At 38.4% G+C, this 23,784-nt stretch overlaps 1 protein-coding gene across 3 annotated transcripts in view; it reads right to left on the bottom strand.

The window, feature by feature from the left end:
* The window catches only part of LOC139480272 (microtubule-associated protein RP/EB family member 1-like), a 30,878-nt gene extending 7,360 nt beyond the window's left edge, over positions 1 to 23,518 (bottom strand). For 2 of the 3 annotated variants that reach the window (XM_071263326.1, XM_071263324.1), the window contains exons 1-6: positions 23,460 to 23,518; positions 17,167 to 17,304; positions 13,185 to 13,223; positions 5,382 to 5,488; positions 1,125 to 1,341; positions 300 to 409 (exon numbers count right to left, since the gene is read on the bottom strand). In XM_071263326.1, coding sequence (XP_071119427.1) covers positions 300 to 409; positions 1,125 to 1,341; positions 5,382 to 5,488; positions 13,185 to 13,223; positions 17,167 to 17,287 — 594 coding nt within the window. In that variant the 5' untranslated portion in view covers positions 17,288 to 17,304; positions 23,460 to 23,518. Of the gene's footprint in view, positions 1 to 299; positions 410 to 1,124; positions 1,342 to 4,241; positions 4,349 to 5,381; positions 5,489 to 13,184; positions 13,224 to 17,166; positions 17,305 to 23,459 lie in introns of all 3 variants that reach the window. The other variant, XM_071263325.1, reaches the window with a different exon arrangement.
* Positions 23,519 to 23,784: the final 266 nt, after the last annotated feature.

Below are 23,784 nucleotides of genomic sequence, written 5' to 3'. Positions count from 1 at the left end.
GGTGCCGACAAACCAAGGATCATAATCCAGGCAAATGCTGGATTTGTACTCAAGACCATTACATTCTGGCAGCCGAGGGACACAACTCTATACAGCGAGTTGAAGCTCCTTTGGAGACTGTTCAGTACAGTAGACTGTCTAAATCATCACCATACAAGACGGGCCAAAAATCCCGGTTAAGACAGTGGACTTTGTCAATTTAACCGTGGCAATTAAGCAGGCAGACAGACAGACAGTCAGATAGAGAAAGAGAGAGAGAGAGAGAGAGAGAGAGAGAGAGAGAGAGAGATATGACATACATTTGCCTCCAAATCAGCAATCTTGTTATCTTTGTTGTCTTTGCTGCTAGCATGATTGTTCGCAGAGGGCCTGGCTGCAGGTGGAGCCACCCTTTTTGTTGTTTCCGTCACTACAAGGCAAGTGGAAGAAGCCATTTACACACAACTACCACAATGCTACAACTTGAACATTACAATAGTCACAGCTCTAAGATTGGTGAGTAAGTGAGTAAGAGTTGCGTTTAGCGCCGCTTTTAACAGTATTCCAGTTATATCACGGCGTGTCAGCTTAATGTAGGAGGAAAGCCCGAAGTGATGCAGGTCTCAGACGTATACCCCTTCGGTAAAACCCACGAGCACGGGTATGGTGCTGACGAACCTAGATACATAATCGGGGCGAACCGGGATTCGAACCCACAATCATAGGTTTCTGGCGTGGCCAAATGACGCAACTCTGCACAATGAAGACGACTGGGCCACCCGTGCCCCTGCACTAAGATTGATTGTCAACAGGGCCCGGAACTGAGATCAAGATCCAGAGATCCACATTACTTCGCTTTTATTAGAATCTGGCCACACTCAAATGAAGGTTTCAATTTGTACATAATGTAAAACATGTTAAACATGTTCTGGGAAAATGATATCGATAAGTTCAGTACTTTTAAAAAATAATTGATTTAGTTCAGGGATGGATGGACAGAGAATAAATATACAATGACAAAAGATAGAAGTAGAACTAATTAAAATCTTTGTCACTTTACTAATTAAAGCGAGTAAGGGACTCTTACATTTAGCACATGAATCTAGATAATGATTTAAAGTAATTGTGAAGTCTTCACTACTCACTTGGCTTGGCTGTCTTGACTGTTGGGGACTGTTTGGTAACCCGGGGTTTGTTAAAGGCACTGCCCTTTGGCCCACTTCCAAGAGATTCACCGCCTCTAGCGTGGACGGGATCGTAATCACGCATGTCAAAATTTGCATCAAAAAACTTTTTGAACCATTGAACAAATTCAAAGTTATCCTGGAATTTTCCTTTCACCAATCGATCTACAGGAACAATCTGAGAGAAAAACACAAAAAGGTCATAAAGGAATAGGCCAACAAAAACAAGGTATTCAGTTGTACCCTAACTGACATGGTAAATACAGAATGAGTGAGTGAGTATGGTTTTACACCGCTTTTGGCAATATTCCAGCAATATCACGGCGGGGGACACCAGAAATGGGCTTCACTCATTGTACCCATGACGGGAATTGAACCCGGGTCTTCGGCGTGACGAGCCAACGCTTTAACCACTAAGCTACCCGACCGCCCCCAAATACAGAATGAAAAGTAGATGGCTCGTTCAACAGAACTACAGATACAATCTAAATAATAGCAATATTTTAAACTCATCTTTTCATAATCATTACAATAAGCCATGTTACAAGAGGCATTAAATACATTACAGTGTGAAAAGACTGAATTGTTCTAAACAAAGCAGTATATCATTGTTGATTTCATGTGATATATTATGTATAACATGCCATCAGGACCAACTTTTAAGATGCTTTATATTATTGCCGACATGCCTGAAACAATGCACAACCAATGAATGATATACATAACATATACAATGTACAGTCTGCAATGAAGATGATGAGAGTTAATGTAATACACAGGAAGCAAAGAGCACAGACGAGATGACAAACAATACATGAGTGAACATGACCTCCAATGAGTGGAACACAAAGCAAGGCTAGCAAATAAGTGTCATTTTGAAACCACATAAAGTACGTCAAAAGCAGAGAAACATGGACGGAGATTGTAATTATTACTGTTAAATAACTTCATTAGACAATGCAGCTCACACTATTATCTTCAATGATGCCATATTTCAGCAGTTTAGTTACTATCATATCAGGCCAAGATGGCCAAACTGTCACAACCTCCAGATACTTTCATGGGATTTTACTGTTCTTCATTCACTTTCAATAATCATGAAAAGTTGACAGGTGAAAATCCTTTGAAATCAGATCTACAATTTCATACAATTTCCCAGAAAACAAAACCTTTAACTGTAATTCTTACATTTGGAATATGAAGATGACAACACACTGTGGACTGTGAACCATAAACAAACTATCTATCACACACACACCCAGAACTATTGGTTTCCAATCAAGTGGTCCAGTTACCCGAACTCACATCTGCAGGGTCAATGATGAGACAAGATGGGGCTCTGAGGCTCACCTTGCAGTCACATTCATCTCATTACTGCTCATGTTCTTACAAACTCTTACAAACCTATAGCCTTTTGTAATGTAGGCATCCTTCTATCTCGTAATGACCTCTTGGGAGGTTTTACTCTTTCCTAGAAAGACCTCATCCCGGATATGAGGTTTTACTTTTTGCTAGTAAGACCAGATGATGTGAGTAGAAGATGGAATTTGGGCTGAGTGTTTCAAAAAATGTTCTAGAATCGAAGAAAAGAAATGAAACTTTTCACTGTGGATGACGGGAATCCAACCTGCAACCTAACATATCGTGTATAGTTTTGTAACCCACTGTTCTCCCACTGAGCCACCGGGGCAGGTGTTGTGCATTGTTGTGAGAATGTTCACTTTGAGATGTCATGACTTAGTTTTGTCTATGGTGCAAGTTTCTCTCGCAAGTTTTGATCGCATTCCTTTTTTACAATATTGTTTCCCCATAAGATGTTTCCTCTTTTTTTTACTGTTATTTCTTGCATTTGGACGGTTTATAAATGAGATAAAGCACTCCTCAGTCATGGCCAAGGAAGTATTGCCGATACTCTCTTGCCTCGGTCTTACTTCCCCGACCTCAACCTCAGAGTCGTGCATTAATCCATCACATACATCTTACATCTTTTGCACATGATAGCACATTATTACTTTTTAAACTTACAATTAAATCATCATCAAAACATTAGCAAAGTTTATGACTGAATAAAAGTTGGGTGTTTTTTTTATATATTTGTATGACATAAATGTATGTTTGGGTCTGACACAAGTTCTTAATATTTAATTTACAGATGGATATTTCAAACAACATTCCATGGCTTATGCTCACGACAACCTCTGGCCGAAGTGAACAAACTGTTGACAGGAGGCAGAGATTCAGGGGTCAAAACTGCCATCCATTACCCAGCACAGTATCCTGCATCAGCTAGCTGGACAAGCAACTCCACCACAGGAACTGGACTGTCATACAGTTCCCTATGTCAGCAGTCAACTTCTCACTCAAGGTTTGAAACTTCCAGTGAGAGGTCTCTGGTCCTGGACCAAAATTTCAAATTTTTTCCTGTCATCACGGTCCCCAAATTTTAAAACTCTGTCTTAACCTTTATTTTTTTTTGTACTCTTAGACAATGAATGAAATTAGTGTGTTATTGAGAAGATCCAGTGGTCTTTTCAGACAGTCTCTATGATGAACTTGCAGAGGTAAGTCCTCTGGTTTGTGTTTGAAATGAAACAATCTTGTCATTGGTTGGAAAGGTACACACACAAAATAATTTAATAAAATAACAGGTTTGTGCATGTTGATTCAATATTGAGCAGCTGTTTTAACCCCTGACTCACTGACATTACAGGTGACAAGATGCAAAAACTTGATGAATCATTACACCATGTTAACTGATCAAACATCAAAACATTTCTCAAAACTGACCAATTGAAAAAGATCCTCCCAGAGACACCAATAACTAACTGACTCTTCACAATGATCCACAAAGATGATCCACAATGATAAAAAGCTTAAATTTCAAAATGTGCATTGACTGAGGTGTGAACTATGTCAGAATCAAAACATGTGAGGGTGGGGGTGATCTGCGAGAGAGGTGCAAAAAATGTTCAAAACATGCAAGAAACAACTCACTCTTGGACTTGTACTACAAGACACTGACACAAGCAGTCTACCGACAGTGACAAGACAAACAGCCAGCTTACCAGCTTCACTTACCTTGTCTACATTCATCTTTGTGAACGACTGTTGCAAACACTTGAAATTGTTTATGTATTCATGTTCTAATTTTGTATTGAATTTTATCCTTTTCATCTGAACTGACCCTGCAAGAGGAAAGACAATTCCTCCTTTAGCAAAATATCAAACCTCTAAGTTGCTGTCACAAACATCACGTCCTCAAACTGGTCTGTCCATAGCTGACATACAGATGTGCACATGGTAGTTCTCAGTGGACAAGGAAGTATCTGGGGGACCAGGGGACCAGGGCAGCAGGTACTGACAACCAACACGTACACCTGCAGTCAGCTATATCCTCCCATGCTTCATGTGGCACAGTATTTCAAACATGAGGGACAAAGAGACAATTTCTGGCTTTATCATGACAGTGGAATAGTTTCTGATCTGGTGTCCAGATGTATCATGCGCAGGCGGTCATCCCAGCAGGCTAACCAATACATGTTAGTATGGACAAGTCGTGGCCCTATGAAACTGGAGGAGTGTTTGAGGTCATGTGGTTTGAGAGAGCATACATCATACACACTATATCTGCGTCAAAGATTAGTAGTGGTGTTAGTTCCTGCATGCATCAGAGAAGTGGGTAGAGGAGGTAGGAGGAGTTGTTGGGACCAGCACCCACTTGCACAAAGTGATCTTTAGCACAGTTTGTCAGTCTATGTTAAAGTAAGGGATTAACCATCATTGTAATGCTAAGATTGCTTTGTGCAAGTTGGCCCAGTACCATTGACGGAGAGACACTAATATGCACAGACATTGAAAATATCAGCAACGAATCTCATACAGTGCCACTAAATAGTGATACTGTTGAAATATTTTTGAGACATTAAATTACGAAAGCAGTTTATCACAACAATCTATAAGCAACATGTTGCCATTCAGTATGTTCAGTGCTATGCATGTCCAGTCCCTGCCAACAGGTATCTGGTCATCCCAGCGTTAAGAGGGACCTAAGCATTCAGTGGATCATGCAGTAAGCTGCAAATAAAACAACAGTTAAGGCCCACTGCAAAATGTGCCAGTCGTAGTCACATCCGACCCGTGTGCAAGGCAGTTAAGGAGTCTCATGAGGCAACTTGAGTTGCCTCCCCTGACCATCAGGTCAGACATCGTGTAAGTCACCTTGTCGACACCATTCTTCTTAAAACTCCCTTGCAGCAGCTTGAAATTCTGAATGGCTTCATGTTCTAATTTGGTGTTGTATTTGACTTTCTTCAAGAGAATAGTGCCTGCAATAGGGAATTCAGTCACAAACAATGTCACAAGCAGGACGGGGACACACAACATCACCTGTATATATGGGCTTACACCTCTGTATTATACATATATTGAATACACCATATAGTACACCTCTTACCCATTCAATAAATACAGTAATATAAAGGAATATAGTACAATACTTCCAAGTCTTACCTCCATATATGAACATGAGAAACCTATCACAGACATTTTCTTACATCATGTACATTGTCTCGGCTGTTCACATAAGTTAGTGACTATTCAAGTTATGTTACAAACACTTCCTTCATAGAGTTGCAGTAATATTTTCCAAAAGATCTTATTACTATGAACACTACCCCAACATATTCTCCACTTCCTTACATGTAAATCAATACTGTATTCGTGTTCCGGTTAATAACTGTAATACTTTAAAGGGCAAGTAAAGTGAAAATTGCGATTTTGCTGCGAATATCAATTTCACTTGATGCATTCAGAAAGTGAAAAATTCATCATATTCGTAGAAAGTATTTAAATGTTCAGGTGAAAGTGCCGAGATCACATGCTCTCTAATTGGCTTACAAAAAAACTTATTTGGGGACATGGCCTAAAGCTACTGGCGCAGCGGAGACAACTATTTTCATTGGCTGATATGTTTGCTGCATTCATCTATTATGCAATTTTTATCCATTATACATATACTGTAGTAAAACACCAGCTGACCTCGGCCCTATTCCACACAATAAATGCATGTCAGGGATTAATCCCCTGCGAAAACAACTGAAGGCATCTTCAGTGTTGTTACTAAGGTGACATAAATAGTGGACAAAGTAATCAAATAGATGAGCAGACAAAAAACCTGTGATGTATTAAAAATCTGAAGCAGAAACAGGCAGACTGGGTGTCAGCCCAATCGTCATGATCACGTCAAACACCAGAAACCCCAGTAAGGAGAATCCCATCAGTGGCAGAATTTTTCGTTTGGGGGACACCAATTTGCCTGTCGTTTTTTATTGACTGTTGTACGCTATTTCCATTTTTCATATTTAATTTTGGTCAAGCCTTTGTGATTCAATATGTGTTAATGTTATAAAATCTGCAATGTTGCCATGTAGACTAAACATGCCCTGTAATATTGGAGACAAATCTCAAATAATCCAAATGATAAGAAAGCGACATCAATAAGATGCAAAATTGTTTAAGGCCGATGGAGATGTCAATGTGCATACACACAATGCAAGGAGCATATAGGAAGAACAAACATCAACAAGACACAATCACAGATGCAGCTTAACTGGGAAACAAAATGCTTGTCAGATGTTGATCTACATGGTAATTTATTCATAGCTTAAGAAATCCTAAAGAAAACTTAACGTAACAAATCCCACTGGTTCACAATTCATTTCTGAACATATCCTTACATTAATCATAATTTTAATTGTTACATTAGCAGCATCAGTAAATGACAAAACACACAATGTATTGATAAAATTATTTGATATATATTTATCCTCATTTTGAAGTTCATAAACTAAATACAAAAAATGTGATATTACAGTGCTGTTTCCCTGGCAATACATTCAGCTACTGTCACATTTTGTTTTTAATTAATTGAAATCTTGTAAAACCAAACAGAAAAATACATTCAGTAGAATGAAAGACAAACGAGTCTTTTTCATAACTCCATTATTTAAGATTTAGGATTCAATAGACAAATATACTATGGCAAAAAATGTCAAATTCTGGAATCCCTCATAATTTCTGACATGATAAATACAAATGGTTAATCTGTGTTTAACACACTTCCAGTTGTTAAAATAACATAAGGTTGGAGGAGCTAACAGTAAACCAGATCACTGCCCTTGTCTAACTCTTTAAAATTATGATTGATATAGGCACAATACGCATAATGAGGATGAGGACAAAAAAATATATTAATAAATGTAAACTTTATCCACAATAATAAAATATTTTGGGTTATAACTTTTTTAAATTTTAATAGCATTTAGTCATTTTGGTGGTTTCATCTAAGCCGAAAATGCATAACTTTGTGCAGTGAGCAATGAGACACATGGGCTAACCTAATCTTTCAGTGAATGTAGCGGACAAGTGGTTAACTTCTTCCTGCTACACGACCAAGATAACCTGCTGATACTGAAGGTTTGAGTTGCAGCTTTGATGAGGTAGTGAGTTACACTAATGAGTTTGAGATAGCAACTCCCTTGCTTGCTGTGGCAGGGATTGGTCGGCCACTGAAGTTCAGACAGCCCCAGTGGGAATGGGTGGAACTGCCATGCTATATAATGACCGGCCCCACTAGGGGGCAGTTTACACACTATCACAACTTCCTGCCATCCACTGGCAGTCGGACTTACTACATACTTCCTGATATTACTGACGGAACCAAGGCAAAAATGTTTCACTCATAAAGGTGGTTTTGTACTTTGGGCATTATTATTATGTACAGATTAAAATAAAAAATGCAGCAAAGAGGGTTTGGGTGATCCTGGCACAGTCAGGATGGTTAGGCTTTATCATCAGCTCAGGGCCCTTGCCCCCTCTACACGCAGCCCAGAGAGCAAATGGGACTTCTCCCAGGAAGCGCTGCCAAGTCAAACCCACCCAGAACTTTTCGGAGAATGTGAAGACTCCCCAACACTTCAGCCTTCTGCATTACCCATTTGTCAGAGGGGCTGTATTCCTGGTAGCAAACCTGGGTATTATGATCATGATGATGATGATGATTATTATTAATGTTATTGATTTATAATATATATCCAGCATTTATGTTCATTAATCATGTTAATACTAATTCCAACAGAGTTGATAATGGGTAAAACTTTCTGTATTGCCCACTGGTTCGAAAGAGAAGTCAACCATTAAATTGGGATTGATCATGATTAAGCATAGACTGCATTTGTTATCACTCAGTATCCCACAAAGGAATAATAATAAGATTTGCAAATGATACTTCCCTTGAATCAGCAATACAGACTGTCACATACCGGATCATAAAAGAAACACCATTGAGAACATTTTTTATTCAATTTCTTGGTTTTAACTGAAATAAACTAATCATGCTAATAATCAATTAAACTGAACACTACTAAGAGTGAGTGAGTGAGTTGGGTTTAACACCGCTTTTAACAGTATTCCAGTTATATCACGGCGTGTCAGCTTAATGTGGGAGGAAAGCCCTAAGTGATGCAGGTCTCAGACGTTTACCACTTCGTCGAAACCCACGAGCACTGGTTTGGTGCGGACAAACCTAGAAACATAATCGGGGCTAACCAGGATTCGAACCCACAATCATAGGTTTCTGGCGTGCCCAAGGGGCGCAACTCTGCACAGCAAATCGCGGCGCCTTAGACGACTGGGCCACCCGTGCCCCCGAACACTACTAAGAGTAAGAACAACATGCAGATGAAGTAGCTTAAACTGAATTGTGACCTGGTAACTTCCATACAGTGTACAGTACTGTCTGCCCCATATATCATGTTTATTACAGTGCCCCTGCCAGACTTCATACCAATGACTCTTTGACATCTCTAAGGAAACTGCCAAGCAGCCAGTATCTTGCTGATGTTTATGGTAGCAGCCTGTCATGTTATGAGTGTTAGTCAGCTATACTCTACCCAGGAAGTGCAGTGAGTAACTAGTGGCTGTCAAACTGACTCCATCTAACCTGATCACCCCTGTAATTCACTAACTATTAATAGGTCAAGGAGGATTCTACTCTTAATGGAATCACTATTTTGGCCATACATCATTTTTTTGTTGGATTTAAAAAGTTGTGGGGGGGGGGAAGAAGAAGATAAGGGAGGAGAGAAAATCATGATGACAAGGTTTTTAATACCGCTGATGGTAGATGGTAAAAATAATTTCTATAATAAAAATCATTCAAGGGATTCTTAATGAATAAAACTGAATTTTTTTCACCAATTAATTAAATCACCTTTTCAATCCAAATCAAACTTTAAACATGTTAAAGATGACAAAAAAATCAAGTCTTTGAATGGCATTTAGAAGTGATGCACAAAAGGAAGAGATTTATGGATGTTGACATTCTCTTCCTTATGATTAAAATATCCTGTTCAATTCATTCACTAACAAAATCCATAAACAGCAAAAACAAACGTCCGGCCGTAGTCTGGGCTATAAGTGACCTGACACAAGGGTGTGAGTCATGCTCCTGTTTTACCTGGTACCTGACAGCAAATACAGAATCCATCTAATTATCCAATTAACTCCCAGAACGTTAAAACCATAAACAATGTTTCATTCACATGTCTTCATGTTTAACTTTTCCCTTGCTCCTTGTATTCACCTCAGACAACCTGATTTTTTTTTACTAGGCTTCCCATGAATGTTATTTGTCATGCTGAATGATTAATCATGCACTTTCAGGCAGTTGTGCAAGATACCTCAGGCAAAAATAATCACAGACATTACAAAAGATCATAACCATGATAACAAATTAATAAAATAATTGTTTTAACAATATTATACTAACACTCTAAAAATATACAAATTGTTGTGTACCTCTAACATGTTAAAAATTGTCAAATGTCTTCTTGTGTTTCTTCAGTTTATTTAAGAATTGATGTCACTATTTTTAGTGTTTTAATATGGTGGAATAAAAGTTTAAAAAAATGAAATTTTTATTAACTGTTATTCAATATGATTGGGAGTCTATTCATTTACATCCCTGCCAGCATGTATGAACCTCATACCTGCACATGGTGAATACAACAGCCTCAAAATGGTGAGTGAGTGAGTGAGGTTTTACGCCGTTTTTAGCAATATTCCAGCAATATCACAGCTGGGGACGGACACCAGAAATGGCTTCACACATTGCACCCATGTCGGGAATCGAACCCAGGTCTTCAGCTTGACTAGCTAACGCTTTAACCTCTAGGCTACCTGACCGTCCCGCCTCAAAATGGACCTTCCTTGGACGCATATACATAGCATGCAATCCGGAGTAGAATAGGTCTTCAACAACCCATGCTTGCCATAAAAGGCGACACTGCTGGTCGTCAGAGGTGACTAATGGGGTCGGGTGGTCAGGCTCACTGACTTAGTTGATGCATGTCATCATATTCCAATGGTGTGGATTGATGCTCATGATATCAATCACTAGATTGTCTGGCCCAGACTCAATTATTTACAGACTGCCGTCAAATAGATGGAATATTGATGAGTTGGGTCTTAAACAACAAACAAACATCCACTAGCCTATCCAATGCAAAGGTTTCTTCTTAAAAATACTTCATTGAGAGCAAGGCCCTGAAGTAGCACCAAGATTGGTCAGTGACCAGGGCAAAATAGCACTGTATGTTCAATACTACAGGATTTCACTGTGAACAGCAGCTGATGTAACCTCTGGCAGCCGAGAAGCTATGTAACTTGACAACACTACATGAGATATCACTACAGATATAGTCTGGAAGGTAATTTCAGGTACTGACGTTTACTACAATATCTGAAAAACTATCTGACCTCCTCCAGTCAAAGTTGGTATGAGATTATTAAACAGTCATACATAACTGGATATTACATTTAAAGACAACCGGTGCATGAATAAAAAATCTGTCTATTTGGCTATCACTATATTTCATTAACAACCAGACCTGTTCGTCATGGGTGGAACGAGCATTCATTGAAACAGCCATCTGTATATTGCTACCCCTACTCACAGGGCCATATGACACAGTTGAACCAATCAATTCAACTCGAAAGGGTGCACTGGCAAAACACACGTTGAGACGCCCAACGCTAACACCGTATTCGTGCGTGCATGATTCCTGTGCACCCATCGAGTTGAGTTGATTGGTTCAACTGTGTCATATGGCCTAGTTTTTCAGATATTGTAGTAAACGTCGGTATCTTAAATTAACTTCCAGACTATAGGTATTGTTGATTTTGTCCTGTAATGCAATAAATACAACTACATGTAGTGTGCAACTACATGTGGCAAAAATTCATCCAAACTTGTTCCATATTTATTATTTAAGTTACCTTGTAGATGATGAATAGGAACTGATTTTCTTGTTCATAAGTAAATCTTATACATGATAAAGGGTGGTTAAAAGATATTCATGTTATGTGTGTCAATTCCTAAACTATTATTACTGCTTTCATAAAATTTGCAATATTCAATTATGTCCACCAGCATAAAATACATAACACTGTAATCTAGCGTAACACTCTGAACCTCTCCATATTACATCAATAGTAAGTCACAGGTTTTAATGAGCATCAACAAAATGTTGACACTTAGAGAGCATCAAAGGGGCCTTGAGGTTTTCTTCTGATATCTTAATGTTAATCTCCATCATCTTTCCTTTTAACATGAGAGTGTATCCATTGACTTCTATTATTAATTGTCACATTGTAACTGAGTGGAATCGTTATTTCTGCATTCTGAATTAAATTTAAGGTAGACTGCCACACCCTTGGTTTTCATTTAAGTTTACAAGGCGATCGGTAAATAAACTTGATAACAAGTATATGTACTATATACCCGAAGGAAATATACTCTACTGAATATGTCTCTACACAGACTAAACAGAGGCAATACATACATGTGTAATCTGGGACAAGATGGCTCAGGAACATCAATGACATGCAGCTTACCTTTCTCATAAGTTACATAGACAACAAACACAATACTCACAATGACAGTACACATACGTAATAAATGTGATGCGGTGTATCATTAGTTGTAAATCTCAGAGTCTAAACACATTTATCAAGGTTCATACAGATATGGAACAATTCAAGGCATTTCAAGGATTTTTAGTTGGTTTATTACCCTTGGTCTGTCAATATATGTTTTTAAATCAAGCACACTATATATTAATCGTAAGACCTGAAAAGCAGTATGAACATCACAAATTTTCCAATAAGACTTATTTTCACAACCAATAATAAAATGCATTAAGTCAGTGAAGAATTTTGAATACATATACTTATATTAACAGGTATATCATGTATATATGTACAGTCCTTTTGTACAAATTTTTAGGCTTTTCAAGCTATTTGTGATTTTCAAGGCTTTTCATGGCTGATATTAAAAAATAATCAAGGCTTTTCAAGAGGGGCCTCAAAATACAAGGGCTTTCGAAGCCTGTATGAACCTTGTTTATACATGGAAGAATGAGTGAAAAAAAATCAATTAAATGATTTTCATACATTGATATTTGTAGAACATGTAGAAAGACAACTATATATGACAACCACATGGTATAAATCTATCTGCACACAGAATGTACAATAAATTGATACTTTGGTCAAAGCTTACTAGAGGCGTTTATATTTATGACAGTGTGTTGCACTTATCAATGAAGACGATATGCCCTTGGATCCAGCTGTCTCATGACTCATCCATGTCTAGGCCACATTCTTCACTGCATAGAGATGTCTAAGCCATATATTCATAAACATTCAGGACCAACATTCATTTATCTGCCAAGCAACTATAAACAACATTATCATATTTATAAAGACACTTCAGCTCAGAATGGTCCTCCATGGTATATCAACCTGGACAAAATACATTCTTCTTTGCTACTAGATTGAGGTGATTTTTCAGGCACTCATCATGGCTTCGTCATGTTTATACATATTAATAATATCCTGACAGTTAAGAGGTCAAAGGAAAGCCTAGAGCTACTACAGTGTCATTGTGTGACGATAACTCACCTGGAAACATCATGTCCATAAACTGGCAATATGAACTACCTGAAAGGAAAGAAAGCATTCAGTTAAGCATCTACTGTTTGTATAGAAACACATGCACAAAGGTTTGCATTGCCTATTTAACCCAAACTGTCAACAGCCATTCACTACTAAAGGAGGTGAAGTAATGTCATGTTTGCACTGCAAACAAATGTTACCCATGGTCTTACAAACAGACAAATGACAGCTTTGATTAGAATGGATTCATTGAAAGTGTTTGTAATGTGATACTGTCATCTACACCATGCATGTCCTTTTCTGAAGGCTTGTAAATGCATCGACATAAATGACACATACATATGTGATATTAGGTAGTCTTGTAATGTTTAACGGAGGTTTAGTTGGTCGGTCGGTTGGTTTGTTGTTTAACGCCGCACTCAGCAATATTCCAGCTATATGACAGCAGTCTGTAAATAATCGAGTCTTGATCAGACAATCCAGTGATTAATATCATGAGCATCGATCCACGCAATTGGGATCGATGTCATGCATCAACTAAGTCAGCGAGCCTGACCACCCGATCCCATTAGTTGCCTTTTACGACAAGCATAGTCACCTTTTACGGCAAGCATGGGTTGCTGAAGACCTATACTACCCCGGAATCTTCACGGGTCAACAGAGGTTTGGAACCAGACTGTGTGATACATCATGTTTCATAGCTGGCCAATGGATAGCATGACAACATAAACCATTGAATACAGATACAGTTTGGGTACAATTGAAAAATAAGTGGTTTTCAGTTTAACATGTTTAATAGATCATTATTATTCTAGATGCTGTGATGCCAGTATCACATAGGTGTTTCAAGTGGAAAAAATATTTAGGGTTGTCCTCTCATAAACATTCCCGTTCACTGCTCCAACTGGCATGTTGTGGCCATGGGTATGTTGGGAGTCGCTTAGCAAAATATTTAGTGTCAGTCTATCGCCAATATGAAATGGACCATTCAAACACCATGGCCATATTGGGAGTCGCTTAGCAACATATTTAGAGTCAGTCTATCGCCAATATGAAATGGACCATTCAAACACCATGTCCATATTGGGAGTCGCTTAGCAACATATTTAGTGTCAGTCTATCGCCAATATGAAATGGACCATTCAAACACCATGGCCATATTGGGATTCGCTTAGCAACATATTTAGTGTCAGTCTATCGCCAATATGAAATGGACCATTCAGACACCATGGCCATATTGGGATTCGCTTGGCAACATATTTAGAGTCAGTCTATCCCCAATATGAAATGGACCATTCAAACACCATGTCCATATTGGGAGTCGCTTAGCAACATATTTAGTGTCAGTCTATCGCCAATATGAAATGGACCATTCAAACACCATGGCCATATTCGGAGTCGCTTAGCAACATATTTAGTGTCAGTCTATCGCCAATATGAAATGGACCATTCAAACACCATGGCCATATTGGGATTCGCTTAGCAACATATTTAGTGTCAGTCTATCGCCAATATGAAATGGACCATTCAGACACCATGGCCATATTGGGATTCGCTTGGCAACATATTTAGAGTCAGTCTATCGCCAATGTGAAATGGACCATTAAAAAAACCAAACTCTATACGTCAAATTTTCAAAGACATGACAGATATGATGACATATCATGCAAAATTTGAAGCAATATTTGTTTTACGCCAGGTCACATACCTCTTTCAGTAAAAGTGAATTGAGAAGCACCACAAACCATGCCACTGCTTTGAAACCTTGTTGTATGATCAAGTTTGGTTTAACATCGCTGATAACAGTGTTTCAGTATGGCATTGCCTGTCAGGTTAAAGAATGTCCAAAGTGATGCAGCTCTTAAACATTTACACATTGGGAAAAATAATTATCTTGTTGAACTTCATATTTTTCTCTTTGTCATTATCATAAAATTAGTTATAATTATTTTGACATAACTTGGTCATGTTTTAATTTGCTGCAGACCTGCAGACATCAGTTTCTTGGCAGACCAAGAAAAATCCCACATACCCGAGATAACTGACTGAAACACAATTATCATTTCATTAAGCCTAAACAAAAATAGACGTCACAACTGAAAATAATTTCAGTACATGGAACATGAATGAAAAGACACACATGATAGACAGTGCCAGTGTCCGAAATAACTGCCTGTCTTCTGCATGAATTTTCTTCTACCTGCCCGATTGACAGATATTGTTTTGACTCCTCGTGTATTCAATTTTAGCTTAACTCCTTGTAGATTCTCAAGTGAGTGAGTGAATATGGTTTTACGCCGCTTTTAGCAATATTTCAGCAATATCACGGCGGGGGACACCAGAAATGGGCTTCACACATTGTACCCATGTCGGGAATCGAACCCGGGTCTTCGGCGTGACGAGCAAACGCTTTAACCACTAGGCTACCCGACCGCCCCAGATTCTCAAGTAATTGTTTGCATTATTTCAACTGAATCAAGATGCTATTTGTCTCTTATATTTTGCGATTTTTCAATATTTAAACTGTCTGAAACTGGGCAGGTTACTTTGACAATGGGCAGCAACACTTATGGGTCACTTGCCCAACTGTCTTGTCATGCTTGTTGGGTATTAAAATTATTTCAAACACTGGACAGTGCTCATAGTAATTGTCACAAACATTTTCAACTGGGAACATTCAGCATTATGATATTGATAATGGGTTGCTATGCACATTTACACTGTATCATTATATAATCAATGCATATGATGTTGAGGCCACTGCAGCAGACCCAGTTTCAAACCCAGAGTACAAACAATAATGTATCCTGAATGTAATAGAAACTTCCTTCTGTTTTGCATACTGCCTGGAGAAGTACAAAGAGAGAGCAGTTGGTTGCCGGGGACAACCTAAGCCACACATGGACACTGCCAGTGTTACTGTGACAAGGACAGAAACAGAAACAAACACTGGGCAGCATGGGTGTGGCTGTCTGTAAAAGGAGTCTTCCAAAGAGACAATCAGTGAGATCCAGCAAACACTCATCCCACACAAATCAATACCGTCTGCTGCATTCATTACGTCAGACAGAATGCCTTAAATGGGGCTTCTCAAAGACGTCCATATTAAACTATCACACTTGTATTTGTGTGTGCTTATATGATGTCGGCATGGCCAGGGAGAGGTAAGGCAGTGGTTTTGCAGAGACATATGGTATTCATGATTTCATCAAATTTATATCTTTAACAAATTTGAAAATATATCTGTAGACATTTTAGGTGATAATCAGTCAATGTCCTAAAAAAAAAAACAGATCTGAAACCATATCTAAAGTGAGTGAGTGAATGTTGTTTTACACAAAATCAGCAACGTATAAGCTGGAACAAAAGAGCCTTTTACATCAAATTGGGACAAGGTAAACCAATGGTTGATAGTAGAAGTAACACCCATCACATTGGAACATGGTGACACACAATCAGTCAGGCCACATATCTTATTCAGCTCTATCGAGCACACTATACCTTTTCCTGTTGAAATTCCGGGTTAGAACAACAACCATGCTTGTCCATGAGGCTACTAGATGGATCATGGTTGGTTGGTTGGTCGGTTATTTTACGCTGCAATCGTGTCTGGACCAGACAATCCAGTGATTGATATCATGAGCATCAATCCATGCAATTGGGATCGATGACATGCATCAACCAAGTCAGCGAGCCTGACCACCCGATCCCATTAGTCGCCTTTTACGACAAGCATGGGTTGCAGAAGACCTATTCTACCCCGGATCTTCACGGGTGAGATCATGGTCAGGATGGTAACTTGGTTGATTGTGTGTAGCGTGCAATGTTGCCCATCATTTCAATCACTTGTTTGTCTAGTCCAGACTGAATTATATACAGGTTTCCTTCCTACAGGTCCAATAGCTAGAATATCGCTGAGTGTGGTATTAAACTACAAACAACTATACCCTATATTGATCAAGAACCTAAGATGGAAAATAAAACCAACCTGAACAGAGTTCCTCAATTTTTGTGTAGTTAGCTTGTAAAGTGTCATTGACCCAACCAATGATGTCATGCCGGCTCAAATTTTCCGCTGTGGCACTTGTGTTGTACACATTTACAGCCATGTTGAAAGCTTTATTGTCTGCAAACATAGAATCAAGAACATGAAAAAAACAGTACAAACATTAATACATTCAAACATTGAGCTATTACCTGACTACCATGGTTACCGGCACCTGATCATCCTGATAGCCACAGAATGGGATCAGATCAAGCTAGATTATTAACTACCCGAATTTAACACAAACTGGGTGATAGCAACAGCCTCATGTTAGTAGTGGCTAGACTCACATGTAATAAATGAAAATACTGGGAAAATTCTTGTTCATTTCTAAATCAACAGCTGTTTTTCCTTCAAAAACAACACAATTTGAGCTCACTGCGAATCAAAACTTTCAACTTTGGTACATAATGACATTTCACACTGTGGGTACAACACTGAATATTCAGACATAAAATATTCTGACATTAGTGATAAGAGCAAGTGTGGCTAAACTCCACAACACAGTATTGCATCAAAACCAATCTCTTAACAATGGGAACCGTTAAGATCTGGGGTAGAATAGGTTTTCAGCAACAAGCTATTCTTGCAGTAAAAGACAACTATGCTTGTCAAAAGTCCTTGGACGCACATACATAGCACGCAATTCGGAATAGAATAGGTCTTCAACAACCCCTGCCTTCCCTAAAAGGCGACTATGCTGGTCTTAAGAGGCCACTAATGGGATTGGGTGGTCAGACTCGCTGACTTGGTTGTTGCATGTCATCATTTCCGAATTATGTAGATGAATGTTCATGATATCAATCACTGGATTGTCTGGTCCCGACTCAATTATTTACAGGTCGCTGTCATAAAGCTAGAATATTGCTGAGTGCAGCGTTAAACAACAAACAAACAAATCTTAACAATGATCAATGTTGAAGAACAGCCCGAAGTGATGAGTGTAAGCATCTACCAATTTGGTGAAACCCATGAGGGCTAACAGCAAGGACCTTATTCCTGTGATATGCTACAATGTGCACTTGATGTGAGGGTGAGGTGACATTGGGTTTAAAGATTATTGCAAGTCTGGACTAATTCTGGCTTTACAGTGTGAGTTTTGTTTCAACAGAGAGGCCTGCAAAGTATCCAGATTAGAATATCTTTGATAATAGCTGGTTGCACACTTTGCAATACTTTGCTCATAATCCAATATGTATCACGATAACTGCATGTGCAATCTTTCTCATAGACAGGATGGCCAAATACCTGGCATACTGACATGGCTCATTGAATGAAATATTTCCGTTTTCACAACTAATATTCACTGCTAATTAGTGTTTGGTGTAACAGTTAATAAAAGAAACATTTAAGGTAGGAACCGATATGTTTTACTTAGGGACCAGTCCAAAAGTTTGATCTTAATTCTCAGAAAAGTTGAATTCATAAGTTTAGTGGTCTCTTTTGTCAAGCATTCTTATGTTTGCACCACTTTATCAGAACTTTCATCGACTGAAATTTATTTACTTAGTGTTGAAAATCACTTGTAGAGTTTTTAAAGATCAAATCGGCAAGTCTATATTACTCACTGCACTAGAAAGACTTACTACCAGTATTGGCGATGACAAAACTCATGAAAAGACTGGATGTACTTAATGACAACTCCTAAAAGCATATGAATAGAAATGGGATCTGTGAAATATGATCAGAATTTTTGCTAAGTTTAGTATACAAAATAGAAATGAGGTCAGTTCATTTTGTCAGATGGAAAACTTACACAGCCATTAAACCTCAAACCCTTAAACTTCAAGAGAATTTTTTTTCCCAGCATCAAACTTTTGAAGTGGTCCCTTAGTGTGCGACTGTGATCAATACTTGTATCATGTGTATCGATACAATAGTTATACAGATGACAATCATTTGGCCACTATTTGCCATGTCTTGGAAAATATCCTGCCGGAACTTACCGGTGGATTGTATGCTCAGATTCCAGGACAAATTCAAATGTAATTTAATAAATTAATACATGGCTCAATTTAGCCATATAAAACATGCGCCAATGCAACCTATTATCAAGAAATGCAACCTAATATTGATGTCTACTTGCGTCAAGTACATGTAAACAAAACTTAAATTTGTGTCTGATCAACCCTTACTTTTCACACATCGATCTTTGAACACATTCAATAGCGCTTAGCTTTTATTAACTATAATTTGTCACGCTTTCTTTGGTGTAACATCAAACTGTGAATACTTCCAAGAATATGTGCACATGTTCCTATAATGTTTGACAGCAATACCCAATTTATGTAAAATCATGACAGTCATCAGAGATCTCAGATTGTATGTATTTAGATTAGTTTATGCATCTGTTTTTCAATTTTGATAAACTTCTGAGACCGGGTGCAACCTGGTTTTGTCTGGTGCAACTATGTTTTAATGTCAACATGCACCTGGTGCAAGTTAAATCAATTTCCTCAAGTCGAGCCCTGGCTATAGCAAATAAATGTCAGCATTAGTCTCCAAAATTAATGAAAAATACAATGTCATTAAAATCGTCTTAGTGCTTGCTACCGCTACACGAAGATCAGACGATGACAACATCCCATTACAGGTCATGACAAAACAACTTTTATCCAACCAATCAAAGCATTGCTTACAAGATTGTGAAAGTGAACGTCTGAATGTGTTTTTAATCATGCAACCTCGAAAAGGTTATTCTCATTCCTAATGACAATCAGATACTGTATGGCTGATTCCATCAAAATCAGATAATACTTCAACATTTGAAACAGAAGAGAAGGAAAGTACGGCCATGGCCATCTCTTAAACATTATACAAGATAGCACAATTTTCATTTTATGTGCTGTACAAAAAAATAAACTGCTGCCATTCAGCAACTTACAAAATAGGCTACAAAATCGATGCTAATTTATACACCCAGTCTATAAAGCGTATCGGAATGAAGCACGCCACCAGCGCATACACAATCCCTACATTTGCAATAAAAACGTGTTTGTCTTCTGCAGAATTTTGTTACATTGTTTCCCTTCAGCGAATTCAGGGAAAGGAACAGATCATAACAATTAAACTTGGTCAATACAAATTAAAAATATGAGGTAAAAAAACACTAGACATGATCATTTACCAATTACATTGTATTTCCCGTTCTGATAGGCATTGGTTTATATGCAGAGATTAAGATTACCGTGTGTATTTTCTCGTAAACTAAGCCAGAAGTAGCAATCAGCTGTACACACGTTTCTCGGAATCTATCAGTGATTTGGTTAATAACAACCCATAATAGATATATAACTTTAAAGAATTTTGATACAATAATCGAAAGAATTGAATCTGAAACTATTATTTTATTTGGAATAATTTATTCCTATATCAGTGTTCCCGCTGGCTTTGGAAATTGCCAGTCCCCACTCATTTTTGTCAGTCCCAACTTTCAACAAATAAAAAACATATGAACATGATGAAAATTACCTGGTTTTAATTCCCTCAACATCATTCACACAAAGTCCAGTCACAAATTTCTCCTTTTTAAAAATATTTTTACACTAAGTTGCTAAAAATGTATATTTAACCTCAAAGCAAGACAAAAAGTTATTTCCTTGCACTAAATTTGACTTCATTTGAAAAATATACTTATATGAATATTGCCGATGTTTTGTTCAACAAGAGAGATATATAAGGTACTCTATTTGCCGGTCCATAGGGACTGGCAGTCACATGAATTGGTCCAAGCCTAATTTACCGGTTACAAACTGGTAATTACTGGTAAACCGTAACACTGCTATATCATACAATTTTACTGTACACATTTGAAATAAATTAATAACCATAAGCGTAGCACTTTGGTAGAGCTGAATGCAGTTGCCGGATATTTTTTTGGTATGGAATAATTTGACCTATCAACGTTGATGCGCCCACTCTCGCGATAGTGAAAACTAAGTTGACATATAATTGTCAAACTACAACAAATATGACTTTCAGCGAGTCAAGGTATGGCATTTATGATAGATATATTTATTCTCTATCCACTAAAGTTCGTTTCAAGGCGTCAAAAGCGGTAATCTGACCATGGTTGCTGGAAATAACGGCGAGTTGTGCAATCTGTACAGAAACCTCCAAACCGGCTACCGCTTCTTCAGCTGTACGTCTGGGGACACAGAGAGATGGCTGTAGAGTTTCGTCATCTTCATCTTCCTCATCATCATCACCACTTGATTGGGCGTCATTGATCAGCTGATCATCAGTTTTGTTTTCAGTGATCGGAAGGTCGTCGTCACAGGTGGCCCAAAGTTCAACTGAAGTCTTATCGACCCCGAGGGCTTCTTTGCTGGCATATTCTCTGCATTTCGCAACAGCTTCGGTGATGTCTGTTTTGGTGAAGCCAATGAAATCGTCATCAAAGGCATTGCCCAGTCCTTTTCGCCAGCAATTGTCGATAGTGCTCGTTGCACTCTGATTCCAGACGTAATGCGTTGTGAAGAGTATGTCTTCCATCGTGACTGTCTTAATGTAATCCGTTTGGGGCATAGCAGAATCTAGCAAATTGCTGATCAGTTTCCTCTTGCAGTGTGATTTAAACGCTTTTATTATTCCTTGATCCAAGGGCTGTATGATTGAGGTTGTATTTTTCGGCAGTAGAAAGGCCTTGATTTTGCCGTCGTGTGAAGTCAACGTTGTGGCAGGGGGGAGGGCTGGGCATTTATCCAAAAGCAGGATTGCTTTTTCTTTAAGTTTTTGTTGTCTGAGGTAATCTCTTACGGCAGGGATGAAATTCTTAAAAAAAACAGTCTTTGAAAATGTATGCCATCATCCACGCATTCTTGTAGCTTTTGTAGACCACTGACAACGTGGAGCGGTTCACGTGGTGGAGGGCACGGTGGTTCTTCGATGTTCCTATAAGTGGCTTCAACTTATGATTCTCGGTCTTGTTACAAACAAGGAGCACTGTAACACGTTGCTTGGCCTTCTTGAAACCTGTCTTCTGCCTGGGGTCTTTTTCTCGGCGAGAGTCTTGTCAGGGAGCATCCGATAGTACAGGCCAGTCAAGCCAGATTAATTGGTTAGATACGGTTACTTGATCCGAATCAAAAGGAATGACCATCGTGTTGTGACAGCAACTACATGTGAGTTAACAGTGTCGCCTCAAATTGGACTGCCCACTAATTAAGAATATGAACTTCGCTTTTGGTTCTCTTTTATTGCATGCATGCGCTTCTAAGATCAAAGGATGTATTGTGTGAAAAGTTAACTAGGAGAACAATCGTATTTCCGGGACTTGCCGCGAATGTTTTCAAACAGATTATTAGAACTCCATTCAGCAATAAACGGTTGATTATGCAATGAGAAGCGTTATGTGCAAATGAACAACGAACAACAATACAATCATGTCTGTGTAAAACTCTCAGTATTAAAAGTTTACATAAATTTTGGGAGCCATGCGTTACCATGCGAAACAACCAAGTTAGCACTATAATGAGGGGTGCAATAACGAGGGTACACTGTATCTCTGATTCTCAATACTGTAGATGTAACAATTTTACTGAATTTATTAGCTTGATTTTGGGCAAGTACATTTTAATATAGGGCAAGTAAGAATGTTGGTCATACTTGCCCTTGGTCAAGTAACATTTTTCATAAATTTTCAACCCCTGGTTTAGGCAATCTGTTTTATTGAGGCCCAATGCGGACTCGGGTCATACGCTTTGACCTACTTGTAATGACTTTTCAAGTGGGAAGAAGAGTTTGAAGAGCAAATCTGTCAACATACGACCAAGTTGCAAGTACACGAAGGACAGGGCCACTCCTAGTCGACTTAACACATTCCTCTCAACTGTGACAAAAACATGTGATATTTGGCAACTCGGCTGTCATTCACGATGATTCTGTATCTCTCCAACTGACAATTCTACAAATCCAGAACAATTTTTTATACTGCGGTAATGATTTCACACCATACCCTACTCACGAATGTGTGATGAAATAATCATGTTACCAAGGCAATAATAAATTCATTTATTTGGTCGAAAAAGAAGTCTAAATATTCCTGCTGCAATCCCGCCGGCATGACTGAGACGCGCAGTCTGCAACTTCACTGAAGTAATTTCGATCTAATGGGATAATAAACATCAAAGGAGACATTTGTAACTTCCAAAAGGTACAGGAAAATATCAAACGGGTATTGAATGGTCACCGAAATCACATTACCACAGAATGAATCATATAATCAAATTACGTACCCGCTTTCACGTCAGTACCAGCTAAACTTCTAGTCTGTCTGTGTGTCGTCGGTTTTAAAATTTAGGTCAATCCTAAATTTAGGAGTGATAGAAATACGGAACTAGAATTTATGCGGACCTCAATTTAGTGTTGCGCCTGAGTCAAATATATGAGGCCACAAAAAGTTAAGAAATGTTCAACACTAACACATATCAATTATTACAATTGACATTTACCAAGGAAAATGAAACATGTTTACGTTAGGCAAAATAAACGACTGCCGCAGCCTTACAGAATAATCATGACGTGAGAGTGAGTGAATATTGTGTTTAAACCCGCTGTGTG

This window comes from Haliotis cracherodii, unplaced genomic scaffold, assembly GCF_022045235.1.
Source record: "Haliotis cracherodii isolate W230 unplaced genomic scaffold, xgHalCrac1.p SCAF_4, whole genome shotgun sequence".
Lineage (NCBI taxonomy): Eukaryota > Metazoa > Mollusca > Gastropoda > Lepetellida > Haliotidae > Haliotis > Haliotis cracherodii.
This window is presented reverse-complemented; position numbering and strand designations above follow the sequence as displayed.